This window comes from Lagopus leucura, unplaced genomic scaffold (genome assembly GCF_019238085.1).
Source record: "Lagopus leucura isolate 7727_CA_CO unplaced genomic scaffold, USGS_WTPT01 Super-Scaffold_100008, whole genome shotgun sequence".
Lineage (NCBI taxonomy): Eukaryota > Metazoa > Chordata > Aves > Galliformes > Phasianidae > Lagopus > Lagopus leucura.
Window position 1 is genome coordinate 27,608,911 of NW_024962265.1, and position 12,710 is coordinate 27,621,620.

A 12,710-nucleotide genomic window follows, 5' to 3' on the forward strand; every position below is an offset into this window, starting at 1 on the left:
GCCTAGTACAAAGATTAAGATTGCACGTGATGATTCTTAGAAGACTTCTTCATGGAGCAAAGCTTGTGTCCTGGAATTGCGAATAGTACATTTTTGGTGCATCATAGTCACTGATGAAAAAGAAGTCAAACCCATACTGTGTTGAGACATATCATGAAAACACCATCCAAATAAACAAACAAACAAATAAACATTCCTGCAATTGTGTATGTGGGAACCACAAACAATTGAAGAATACAGCTTTTGTATATCCACAATTAACTAATGAACTGGTGAGCTCTGCAGTTGTCTGATTTGTACTCAGGCTGCTGACTTCGTGAAAAAGGTTTTTTGTTATCAGTCAGTTTCATTTCTGTCTAGTTTCCTTACTTTCTCATTATGATTGTGGGTAGGAAATACTGGAAGAAATAAATGCTTGAAGGTAACCTACCAGAATTTATTTGGTCAAATTCTCACTTTAAATCATCATGGTTTTTTTTACACTCACTATCATATTTTGATGACTTTTAATTAGTAAAGCCCTTTATTAACAGAATATTCGAGAACAAAAGATACAGAAACTTCTTAGACTGACACATAAAGCCTGCAGATCTGTCCTTTCTAGAAAGATCCTTGTGACTTGCACAGACACAGATGTGTAAATGCCACACTGCTAGAAGCCAGCCATCTGGACTTTGTAATCAAGCAGGTAAACAAATGGACCAGGCTCTTCGACATCTCTCAGATTATTGCTGATCATAATAACATTAACTTTTCCAAAGGTGTCTCTTTGCTTCATCACATTTCAAAGACTCCATTAATTTTGTTTTCACATGCTTAAATATTTATTTTGACCTTTTGCCTCCTGCTATAACCTCCTGGCTTGTTGGACCATCCAAATCAAAATACACTGATGTGTTCTGAATGGCCTTGCTGCTTGTATAAACACGCTGCATAAACAACTCTTGCAGAACAAAAGACCAAGTCCTCTGCTGTGCTGTAGAAAGTCTCTTTGTCCGTTTCAGATTATCCATACAGGTAGGAGCTGTGTTGAGATATGCCAGCTGGTTTTCCAGTCTTCTTACCCTGCATTCTTGCTGACATCCAGCTTTGTTTCCCTACTCTGAGTAATGCTAAAGAAAAATCAACACCATGTTGTTCTCTGTTCACTGTGCAGGTGCCACTGCTGGAGTGCCGACTCTGCTTCTGGGCCTGGTGCTGCCGGCCCTCGCTGTCCTTGCCTACTCGGGATTCTGAATGTAGCTGGATTTACCTTGTCCTCACCCGAACACGAGGGACTCCCTTTGAAGAGGAGGACTGCAACTCTTGATTCCTGTGGCACCATCCTAAGCCAAATAAATTACACTTTAAAATAAATTACCCTACCGATTTCCTATGGACTTTAAAAGGACTGAGGCATCCAGGAACTCCTTCATTAAGTAAATCAACTTTTGAAAGGATAAGAAATATTTTTAACTTGTTCCAATATGCCTTATAAAAACACTTATGCTGATCTGTGACAGTTGCATGATTCGGTCCAATGGGGCAAGTTACAGTGTTAAAATCCAATAACATAGGCTGTACAGTGAAAGTAAAATCACCATACGTAGGTGCTTTAACTTGAATAACAAATTGTGAAATATAATAGAGATTGAAATGTTGATTGTATGTGATAAATGTAAGAGTACTACGTCTGTCTGTACTATCCTATATGTTTTGTGTACTGCATATTTTTGAATGGCCCCATCATCATTCATTGGGATTACTGGTTTTTTGAGAGACAGTCAAAGCAAAAACATTTTGTTCATTTTCACAGCTATATTTCTTGAGGCTATTGGATACAATTTGAAGGACTTGAAGTAAATGTCAACGGCAAGAAAAATTTTCTTTTAAATATGTTCAGAATACCTGAGACATTCATAGTATGCTCAGCTTAAAGGAGTTTACCTGTACTTCACTGACACTAGATTTACTGTATTTTTTTTCTTAAAACAGTTCTGTTGAAAATTCTGTTACAGTCATTGTTGACGACTTTAGGAGTGAAATGTCAGCGTTCAGGGAAGCAGCACAATATATCACTTTTGATTTAGTATTACTATTATTATTAAGGTAGCAATATAACACATAGAAGACTGAAGCTATAGTATTAAGATCACCTAAATGGACCATGAAATGGTAGGATGCTTATGTTATTTTTTAAAGTAAAAAGATTTAAAATATAAAAAAAGAAATAGATATACAGTAAATGACACAAACAGAGTAGCACAGTTAAAAAATTATTATATTTACATTTCTATGCTGCAGATGCCAGGTGTTACCTTCCTGTGGTGAAGCGTACATTTGGGAGAACTATATGCTTTTTCAAGAATTTGATATTATTCTAATATTCATAGTGTTGTAAATAAGAGTTTTAAAGTTCTGGGACTGTTTCCCTGTTTGACAGAGAACTGAATGGTCCAACTGTGCGTTAATACATGAAAGTCAGCTCCCAAATGTCAGTTGAAACTAAATGTTTGCTATGACCTTTGCAAAATGGGAATTCTATTAGAGATAGAGAATGTTTTTGTTCTGACTGTGTCTAAAGTGTTTCAGTGTTTTTTTGGAGTTTGTTTTATTTTTTTAAGTTTTTAAAGAAATACACGTTCTTTATGTTTTCCATGGAATGCTGGGAATTAGTTTGAGTGTGAATGTTGAAGAAACACAGCGATACTGAATCAGATGGCTCAAGTAATAGTGCAATGTCTGATGCTTCAAGAATTATAAGCTTTGAATCATATTTTATTAGCACAACCTTGCTAGCTACTTAGAAATAGATTTTATCTTTTTAGAACTGATACTGTAGAGGTCCATAACAATATTTACATGAAGCAAGAATAGGCCTATCAATGATTTTCACCCCCTTCTTTAATTTGTATAATTTTGTACTATATATTTACATGTAGAAGTGTAGAATCTTCATCAAGGAGTACCAATAATACTGTTTTAGTTTAATTTTAACTATTTGTTACAATATGAAAATTTTTTAAATAGGTGAAAGTGATAACTTCCCTATAGAGGAATGTCAAAGTGTCAAGCACTACTCTGTTTCGTAAATTGTATAATTATTTGAAAGAGAAACGATCTGTCTTCATACATGAGAAGCTAATATGCTGTAAGCCTTCTGTACAAAAAGAAATGTGTTTTATTGTATTTCATTTGGTTTTGTTCTTTTGCAGTATGACTCATTTTTATATAATCTACAGCCACAACTAAAACTTTTGCCAAATGCATGATTGCCTTTTACTTTTCTAATACATGGTGTAAAAAGCAAAACTGGTTAGTTTTTGCATGAATATGACCTGGGAGGGAAAGCCACTTCCTTTTTTAAATCAGCAGCACAGATGAGGTAGGTCTCACGTACTCATCAGATAGTTCAGAGTTTTTCATTGTTTCACATAATTGTATAAATTCGACTGGGACCTGAAGTTTCAAATTGCTGTAAAGAAAAACTAACTAATGTATCATCTGCTTTAAAACGCAAGGTTCTTAATTAAAGTTTATATAGATAGACATATTTGTTGTTTCTTTATATTTCAGGAAACTTGATATTACTATTATTTGATACAGATGAATATTGAACTGTTTTTTTAGTTACTTTTTATCTTCTTTTTCCTTTTTCAAATGAATAGAGCAGGACCGTGCTTTGTCCTTTTTATGAATGAAAAGTAAATTAAAGTTAAATAAATGTATTAATGTTACTCAAGATATAATAACTGTCTTTTGAATTAGAGCTTTCTGCTTTCACAATAATGATGCGGTTCTCTGTAGCAGTAAGAATGTGGTTAGAATGAAAGCCTGTGTATCCCTCCCTGCGTTCTTATGAGTTTAGCAGAACTGAAAGAGCTTCTGTGGGGTAAGGGTGGCTGTTTCACTTTGATTATAGGTGACATAGATTGAAAGATTTTCGTGACTGAGAGCTTTTCAGAGCTTTTGGGAGGAAAAGTTAACCAAGTGTTGAGCTCTGTACCGATTCATACGTTGTATGATCACAATTTCAAGGGCTGACTTACATCAAAAATCTGAGAGGCTGCTGGCCTATTAGGGATCACTTTCAGACCCTAAGCTGCACCAAATGTAGCATGAAAGAAGTTTATCTGTCGGTGAAGCTCACGATTATATTTCAGAACTTGGTTTCATTTATCTTCAGACATCCCAAAACAGAAGAGCTGTTGACAGAATACATTTCATAGAATCATGGAATCATTTTGGTTGGAAAAGTCCTTCATGCCCTGCACCTGAAGATTGTCTTGTCAACTGCAACAGAGATCAGACTGGGGAAGGGGATATTATGAGTGGTTTGATTTGGTATGTTTTGTATTTTATCTTGGTCTCTAAGAGAATTAAGTTTTTGATTCTCTGACTACCTGCTAATAATTCTGAATCTATTGGAAAGTGGCAGGTGAATTAAACAGCTTCATACTACAGAAATATATAGCCTGATTAGAAAGTGAAGACTTAAATTAGAAATTTGCAACCAAGCAGGCAGCAGCAAGGTCAGTGTGTTTCCTGTTCTGCACACCCAGCCAGCAAACACCTCAGCTTGCCTTGCTCCTGCCTTGCCCAGGGCCTGCAGAGCACAGAGTGAGCGTATGCTGGGACGAAGTCAGAACACATGGCATTGTAGGAGCTAAATGTAACAGAGGGAAACAGATCACTGCAGCAACATGGGGAGGATCTGGGGAGAGAATATACATCCATAAGAGAAAATGTTTCATTATTTCCAGTCAACATAATTTCCAGATGAATTTGTTTTTATTTGTGAGACTTCTTTGTTTCCAGACTTTGGGGCCTCTAGCTACAGAAAGTGATAAGAAATATGCCTTTAAATAGAAGATATCTGGCTGAAGACCAGATCTTCCAGTCTCAATCTGCCCCAGCATGACATTAAAGTACATTTCCTATTGGAATTAAAACAAAAAAGACAGACATTAGGGAATACATTTCAGTATAGATCTTGAAAATGTTCCAAATGCTTTTGCTTGGAGATTCTGTATATTTAAATACATCACTGAAATGTCAGTCTTTCAGATCATGACAATATGAGTTAAGTAAATTCTGTTGGCATCAGTGTGCATTTCTATAGCTTCTAGCACTTGTGTATGGTCCATCTTTACATATATTATCCAGTGGAATCTCTGCACCATTGGTACTATTTGGGAACCACCTGTATATATCACATTATCAGAGAAAGTTTGTTCCTCTCTGTTTCTTCCACAGATTATTCATTTTCTGTGGCTCTTCTGCCACTGTTTCCTTTTACTTTGTCACTTCAGTATTTTTATTTTCAAAAACAGAAGAAATGATAGAAAGCATGAGAATCCACATAAATGCAAGACAAAAAATCATAGAATCGTAGAATCACAAAAGGGAAATGACCTGTAAGATCATCTAGTCCAACCGTCCTCCCATTACCACTGCTATCACAAACTAAACCCTATCTCATAGCTCCTCATCCAGACACCTCTTGAACACTGCCAGGGACGGTGACTCCACCACCTCCCTGGGCAGCCATTCCAGTGCCTGACCACTCTGAGACAAAAGTTCTTCCTTATGTCTAACCTAAACCTCCTCTGGTACAACTTGAGGCCATCAATGAAGTATCTCAAACAGCACAGTCTTTTCCTTCCACTCTAAAGGATGTCTGAAAAGACATATGAGAAGCCTTAACTTCAACTACCTTGACTATGATCTATTCTCTTGATTAATTTCTGGCATACATTCAGCTGTTCTGACACAGGGTTAGCTAGTGTTGTGTGATAAAAGTAAAATAATTATACTGGCAAAATGTCTGTTAGAAGTACTCTGCACCCACTAGGAGGAAGCACTGAACAGCATGGCAGCAAAGGCACTGCATTGAAGACTGGTTTCCATCAGGAGGTAAGCCTCAAGAGGATTGGGAGAGACTGTACAGGCACACCTCTCCAACTGGAGCCGTGTCATATGCTCTGGAGTGTGTCCTTTACTGGACACCACTAATGGATTGACTGCAGAAACGAGAATTAAAGACCCACTTGGCTTCTCCTTCTCCATCCTTCTCTACAATGGTAGCAGATAATGTTTTCCAAAGAGAACTCTTCTCTGCACCCACTTCAAATCTCATCCTGTACTGAATGAGTAAATAGGATAAATAAATGACTTCCCTAAACATGCCTGCTCACTATGAAAGAGATCTAATTTTTAGCTATCTAACGGAGGAGAAGAAAACCCAACCTCAGCTGTGCTATGTCAACATGCAAGGTCAGCCACTGGTAAAAAGGTAGACAGAGAATACATAAACTGGGCCTCATACTATATAGATGGCTGGTAGGGTTCAGCAGCTTGTCTGTGTCAGCAGACATGGATGGCAGCAAAGGGTGGGGAGCACATAACCCCAGTGCACAGGCCCTGCTCCCAGCATACAGATTACCCATGCAGGTACACTTCTGATTCTCACAGGAGGAAAATAGAAAAGCACAGAGTCTCCAGAGGCATTCAGACTCAGGAACTGATCTTGCTCAGGTGGCTCCCTGCTATCAGCCTCTCTGCAGAGCCGGTAGCAGGGACATGACATATCTGTGGCCATAGCAGGTTTGTACTAGTAAGTGTATTGCCTGGGGCTCCTCTCTGGTACTGAGTTTGTTAGGCTTTATCCCCTGACTGAACTGCTTACGCATCCTGACTGGGTCAGCATGTTAATGTGATGGTTCAACCATATGGAGCATGGTATAACCTCAAAGCAGTATGGGGACATGAACAGGACTTTAAGACATGGCCCTGTGTGACAAGACCTTTGCTGATTCATCTCTTAAATCTTGTAATTGAACTGCTGTCATTTGCCTTGTGAGTCCACACGTAGCCAATAATATTAATGAAATCATATGTAGCTTTCTCTACTACATCAGTGCAGAAAGACTTTTGCTATAAATATTGAGGCAGATGCTTCCGTCAGACCTCCTTAATGACAACACTCTGAAGCAATTAATTACAGATCATAGTTTAACTGTATTCTGGCAGAACATTCTAATGTATAACAGACTTTCTGTGGATTGACCTGTAGCTCAATGAGCTGTCAAAAAGCAGCCCATTTGCCAGGAAGCTCCTCTGCCTGCCAGAACACCACACTACCACTGCAGGCCTCCGAGATGTCTGCTGAGGCCCAGATGATGTATCTCCTGGCAACAGATTCCAAGGATCTTCAGCCAACCTCATTCTCTGGTTTGCTTTCCAGTAAAAAGTAGCTGATGGAATGATGCAAAAGGTTGGATCTGTAAATGTGAGCATTGTACAGGTAGGTAAACAAACAATAACAACAAAAGAATTGAGCAGTTTTTTGAGGTCGTTTTTAAACTTCAGGTTGACAGAGCCAAAAAAAAAAGGTAGGCAAAATTATTCTACTCAGTTCTGCTCAATGGAGTTTTCTATCATTAACTTACAGCACTGACCTTTCTGTAGTGTTGCAGATGTGATTACATAGACAGTAGAAAAGGAGAAAAGAGGGGAGAATGGTTCTGTTTAAGCAAAGGAGGAATCACTAGTTCAAACTCTCAATATGGAGCTAAATGTGCTAATAAAAATGACCTAGAAAACAGCATAAATACTTTATTTCAGTAACTATGTTGATATGCAGCACAATAACACTCGCCTTTGGAGTTTACTGATTCCAGAACATAGAAAAACTGGATTTTCTTAATAGAAACAGCATGATGGCCGACTTCATCTGTTTTTAGTCAGCAATCTGAGCAACCTAGACAACTTCATTGTGTCAGGAACATGGGATCACAGAGGGCATAAACTTAGCTAACACAGTTTATTTCCTTATCCTATTTGGTTCAAAATATCCTTTCTGGGATGTGATAACCTGATGGCTTCTAACCAATATTCACTCCTGCACAAACCTCTCAGGCAAGTGCAAACTAAAACAGTCGTTTTCAAGATCGAAAATACTAAGACACTTTCCCTTTGTGTTTCTTTGTCTTTCTTCATCTTTTTCTCTGTGTTCTTTTCTGTCTCCATTCTTTCTCTCTTTTCTCCTTTTCTTCTTTCTCTCTTCCTCTGTATTCTATTTCTTCTTTCTTCCATTTCTCAAAAGAAAATCAGAGCTAAGAATTTGAACATCAATAGTATAAAGCTGTCGGCAAAAAATACAATCTCTGATCAATCTCTGAAGAAAAACAGTCACTTACAGACTAGCTGTGTATTCAAGAGATTTTGGAGGTACTCAATTTCCCCAAAAACTCTAACATGAGAAAGAAATAAAAACTCTGTGACTTTTATTTCTTTCAAGCACTACATAGGCTTCTTCCAAAAGATGAGAATTGAACTTGGAGGATAAAGGTTATAATCCAGTAGTTTCAAAAGACTTGGCATCAGAATCACAGCTGTCTTAAAGGATTTTAAACCAAGTGCTCTGAAATTTAAGCAAAATTTCATGTATTTTGCATTATGTGGTGACTAACACAAAATTTCCCTTCTAATTTCATAGTGTAACTGATAGATAGTAGGATAGTAGCATTTATTCCAATATACAGCATAGCAAAATCAGCGAAAAGAATACATTTGGCTTCACATTGGGTAACAGATTATTGCATTCATTATTTACTCAGCGTAGCCAACTTTACTCCAACCCATCTCAGGTACCTCCACTACAAAAACCACGTGTGCCAGTTTAGGTACTTCTCAAAGAGCTGTTCAGCTCTCAGATAGTCTGGGCACCTTCTGCTCATTTCTATTGCTCTCCATTAAGAACAGTGTTCTGCTCTGAGCCTAGATAGGATCCATCCACTATTGACCGAGCAAGATTTCCCTGGTGAAGACCATCACTTTCTTCAATGAGAGAAGAATTATTCTAATATTCATGGAAATCCCTCCTTCAAAAGCATCTATTTCCAATGGTAGAATGACAAGAAAATTTGATAGTTTAGATAGTAACTCTATATTATATTGTTGCTGACAAACATTTTCAGAAAAGTGAGAAGTAAGAACTGCACAACACACAATTTTCTGCAGTAAGATCTCAAAATACTGGAAAATTTAAACACCAGTGAAATACTTGAGTTTTATGATACCACAAGTAAAATCCCGTGAGGCATCTGCTCAAGAGAAACAGACTTTGTAACCACCCTCGCAAAGACAAAACTCAGGGCAACCAAAGTGAAGAGTCAGTACTCTGAAATGTGCCACTGGAGAAATAACAGTAAAGAAGAAGGATTATTTATAATGACATCATTAAAAATCAAAGTGTTGTTGACAGCATTAGCTTTTCAGAAATTAATGAGCTAGAACTTACTGTGAGAATTACTGCTTATAAAATGCAATCATACTGACGCTATGCCAGAAGCTGTGATGTTTACCAAGAATTAATTTATAAACTCAAAACTCAAAGCAAACCAACTCCAATTATGACCTCTAAAAAGTGCAAGTAAATATAGGATGCAAAAATCTCATGAGAAAGTATACTTTTATAACTACATGTACAACATGAAAACTAGAAGAACCTATGCTAAAATTACAAATATGTAATTAGCATTTGAAGCATTTTCCTCCCTATGTTTATTTCTAAAAGGTGGTGCTGTGGATTCTGATTTCCATATTCCTGTCCTAACAGCCATTAATTTTTCACTGGGATAGTGTTCTTTGCCAATTTCAGGCAACAGGATCTGTTGTGAGAGGTTTGTTTTGTTTCCTTGTTTTAATTGCAGATGGATTTACCTGAGCAGGAGGCTTTGAAAGAGTGGCAGGTGGGAAGCAAGAGCATATCTCAAGATAGCCATCTCTCAGCAAACTCTGCAGATCTGTTCAAAAACGAGCTAGATCTATTTCCTTTGAAGATTTCTCTTCTTTCCTAGAGCCAATTCTACTGGGAATGATCAAAGAAGAAAATGCAGAATGAGCCACCCTCAGTCCAGAAAGGACTTTTCTTTGCAGTGGGCCAAAGTGGCTGGTAAGGGATCCAGGGATCTGCTGTGGCTGTGACATCTCTATTCCTGCTATCACTACCTGCAAAAGCAGGCAGTCTTGCCATACTAAGTCTCCACAAATATGCTGTTGTGATCACAGACAAGGAAAAAGATCTCCATTATACTGTGTTTTACTGCTGGTGAAGCTAGGAACCATAGAGCAGTATGAAGTACTTCTGGAAAGTTTTATTACTTTCTGCATCAAAATGATTAAAAACTGCTACAAATCAAAGATTACAGAGCTGCAAAAAGTCAGCAACGAGCAGACCCCAGCCTAGAATAAGCAGATACAGTGAGAGAATGTGCCCACACCTCATGGATTTACTCATGAGCTGAAGGGATGGAACAGGTTTATCAATATAATATGGTGCAGTGAATGTCTTTTTGTCTTTGTCTTTCACAATGTCGCTCTGCATTTTCTGTATCCACTTCAACATTTGAAACAGTGAGAATATATACATGTTCTTTTTATCATGTTATTAAATATGCCTACTGTTGTTTTGACATCTTCATGATTTTCACTGGCTTGCTTCAGTGACTATGGGAATAGTCCACTACGTCCAGACTACTAGTGCCACATACTTAGAAATAATTTATCTTTTTGAACCTGTAGGCATTTTGAAATTTCAACTGCCCTGTAGCAAGCTGCTGAGTGCATTTGTTGAGTCATAGCAGTTTGTGCTATTTCTATTGATTTTATTAACTACAAGGTGAATTCTTCTCTGGTCTAGAAGTGAACATTGTCTTCTACTTTATGTACCGTTCCAAAATTGAGAGTGTCTGCGTTCAATTTGCTTAAACAGCCATGTAAGGGGTTAAATAGTAGTTATTCCAAGTATGCAGTTATTAAGCTTTTCTGTGTTATAACTGCTAGCAAAATCTAGATAATGCAAATGTACACTTAACTAGGGGCATATGAAAAAAAACCATTATGTGTATTTGTGAAGATACCCAGTAAAGTATCCATCTGTAAGGCTTTCTGACATTCTTTAACTCAGAACAGGAAGCCCCCATTGATTTTATTTATAAAGTGTACATTCAATAAGAGATTGAAAGTAATTCATATTTTAAAATACAAACAAAAAATCAGTAAGCATGAAATCTAGTAATAAATGTGGAATTAAGATGTTTTGAAAAAATATCCTTCAGTTATGGATGCTAATGCTTCAGGCCATTAAGCATCAAAAATTAATTTTCTGGAATGGATGTATTAAAATTACCACTCATTAGAAGCTGATGACTGCCAGATGTTAATAAGATATTCCTAAATTATTATCATTAGGTATAATAATGACTAAGCTCATGAAGTGTTTCTTGTTCATGGGCCTTTAAACCACAGCATGTGGACCAACGTCTGGATACATGTTTTTAAATGAAAATGCATTATATAAAAGTCTGTTCTCTACCAGATAATGAGAAGGAAAAATAACATTTCAGACTATAATAGTCTAAGAGTTTTTTGAGGTCAGTCTTCCACTCTCAGGTAGATACATTTCTTGGTGAAGCCTACATCCATTATTTACTTAATTGGTTCCTGTACACTAGATAAACTGACAAAGAGATCAACCTTTGTTGTCATTCGGATAAATGGCACACATTTTTATATTTATTTTTGCTTTATTATCTATTTTAAATAGGATCCAGGACAGCAGAAAATCTGATCCTTCCTAAAGGTATTTATGGCAGGTGCTGACTATGATGACTGATGATATTGCAGACTCAAGCTGGGAGGATTGTTTCTGGAGGATGCCAGCAGCAGAGGTATGGAAGAATTGCTTTTCTCTCTAAAATACTTATTTTCTAAATATTGTGATATTTCAATGTATCTCCAGCCTTCTGTTGTTTGCTACATCATGTCACAATCTGTGCTGCTGAATAACTTTAAAAGCTAGAAAGGAATTCCTAAGCTCTCATTTAATTCACAGTGAGTGCTGTACTCTGCAGTAATAAGAAGGGGTAGGAACACCCTGAACTAGATTTCCATCCAGTAATGAGTGTTAGGGGAGTTCATTTGTCAAATCTTGGTGTATCTGAAATTACACTGAACTCTGTAGAGCAGGCTTTCATTTCAGGTTGATTAAATCCAGTCAAGAGACTTGTGATCCTGGTTGAAATCTCACAAAGCCTGACCTACGGGGCTGTGGAAGCTTTTGCCCTTCTGGGCAGAGCTGAGATTTGCTGAGTAATTCTGTAGGCAAAGGAGCCTACAAAGTAAGAAAGTCTGCACCTGCAGCAGGAGGAGAAACAAGTGCCAGGCTGTTTCCTCACTGATCTACTATCCCTCAGATGTGTGCACCAGAGCCAACTCTGCGCATCCACAAGGACACTGACTTCAGGAAATAACTTTCACCTACTTAAGACCTTTTTATCATAGCAGTTCAGTGCCTTTGAGCTGTGCTTGGAGATCTCATGAACCATACCTAAGAAAAGTGATGATTTAGCAGCTACATATTGTTATGGTAAGAATTAAAGCATGTATGGAAAGTCAATTTTCTCTACCACTTCGGTTGTTTGCAGTGTTTTAAGATATCTAACAGTAAGTTTTGAGCTGGAAGAATTTCTTAAATAACATTAATTTTACCACCATATTTTCTGTTTACCCCAATCCTGCCATGTAAAATTTTTTTTTATTCTTTCTTTGGATGAAGTAGAGCTAGCTGAGCTTAGCACATATACTAAAGACCTGAACAACAAGATTGACTCGTTTAAATCCAGTTCTCAAACTGTAAAATTCCCAACAGTTTGAAAGCATAACTT

The 12,710-nt window shown here is 37.3% G+C and overlaps 1 protein-coding gene across 1 annotated transcript in view; it reads left to right on the forward strand.

The window, feature by feature from the left end:
* CNTN1 (contactin 1) overlaps nucleotides 1–3,109 on the forward strand; it is a 164,038-nt gene extending 160,929 nt beyond the window's left edge. The window contains exon 23 of the mRNA XM_042872500.1: nucleotides 1,157–3,109. Coding sequence (XP_042728434.1) covers nucleotides 1,157–1,236 — 80 coding nt within the window. The 3' untranslated portion in view covers nucleotides 1,237–3,109. The remainder of the gene's footprint in view (nucleotides 1–1,156) is intronic.
* The last annotated feature ends 9,601 nt before the right edge of the window (nucleotides 3,110–12,710 follow it).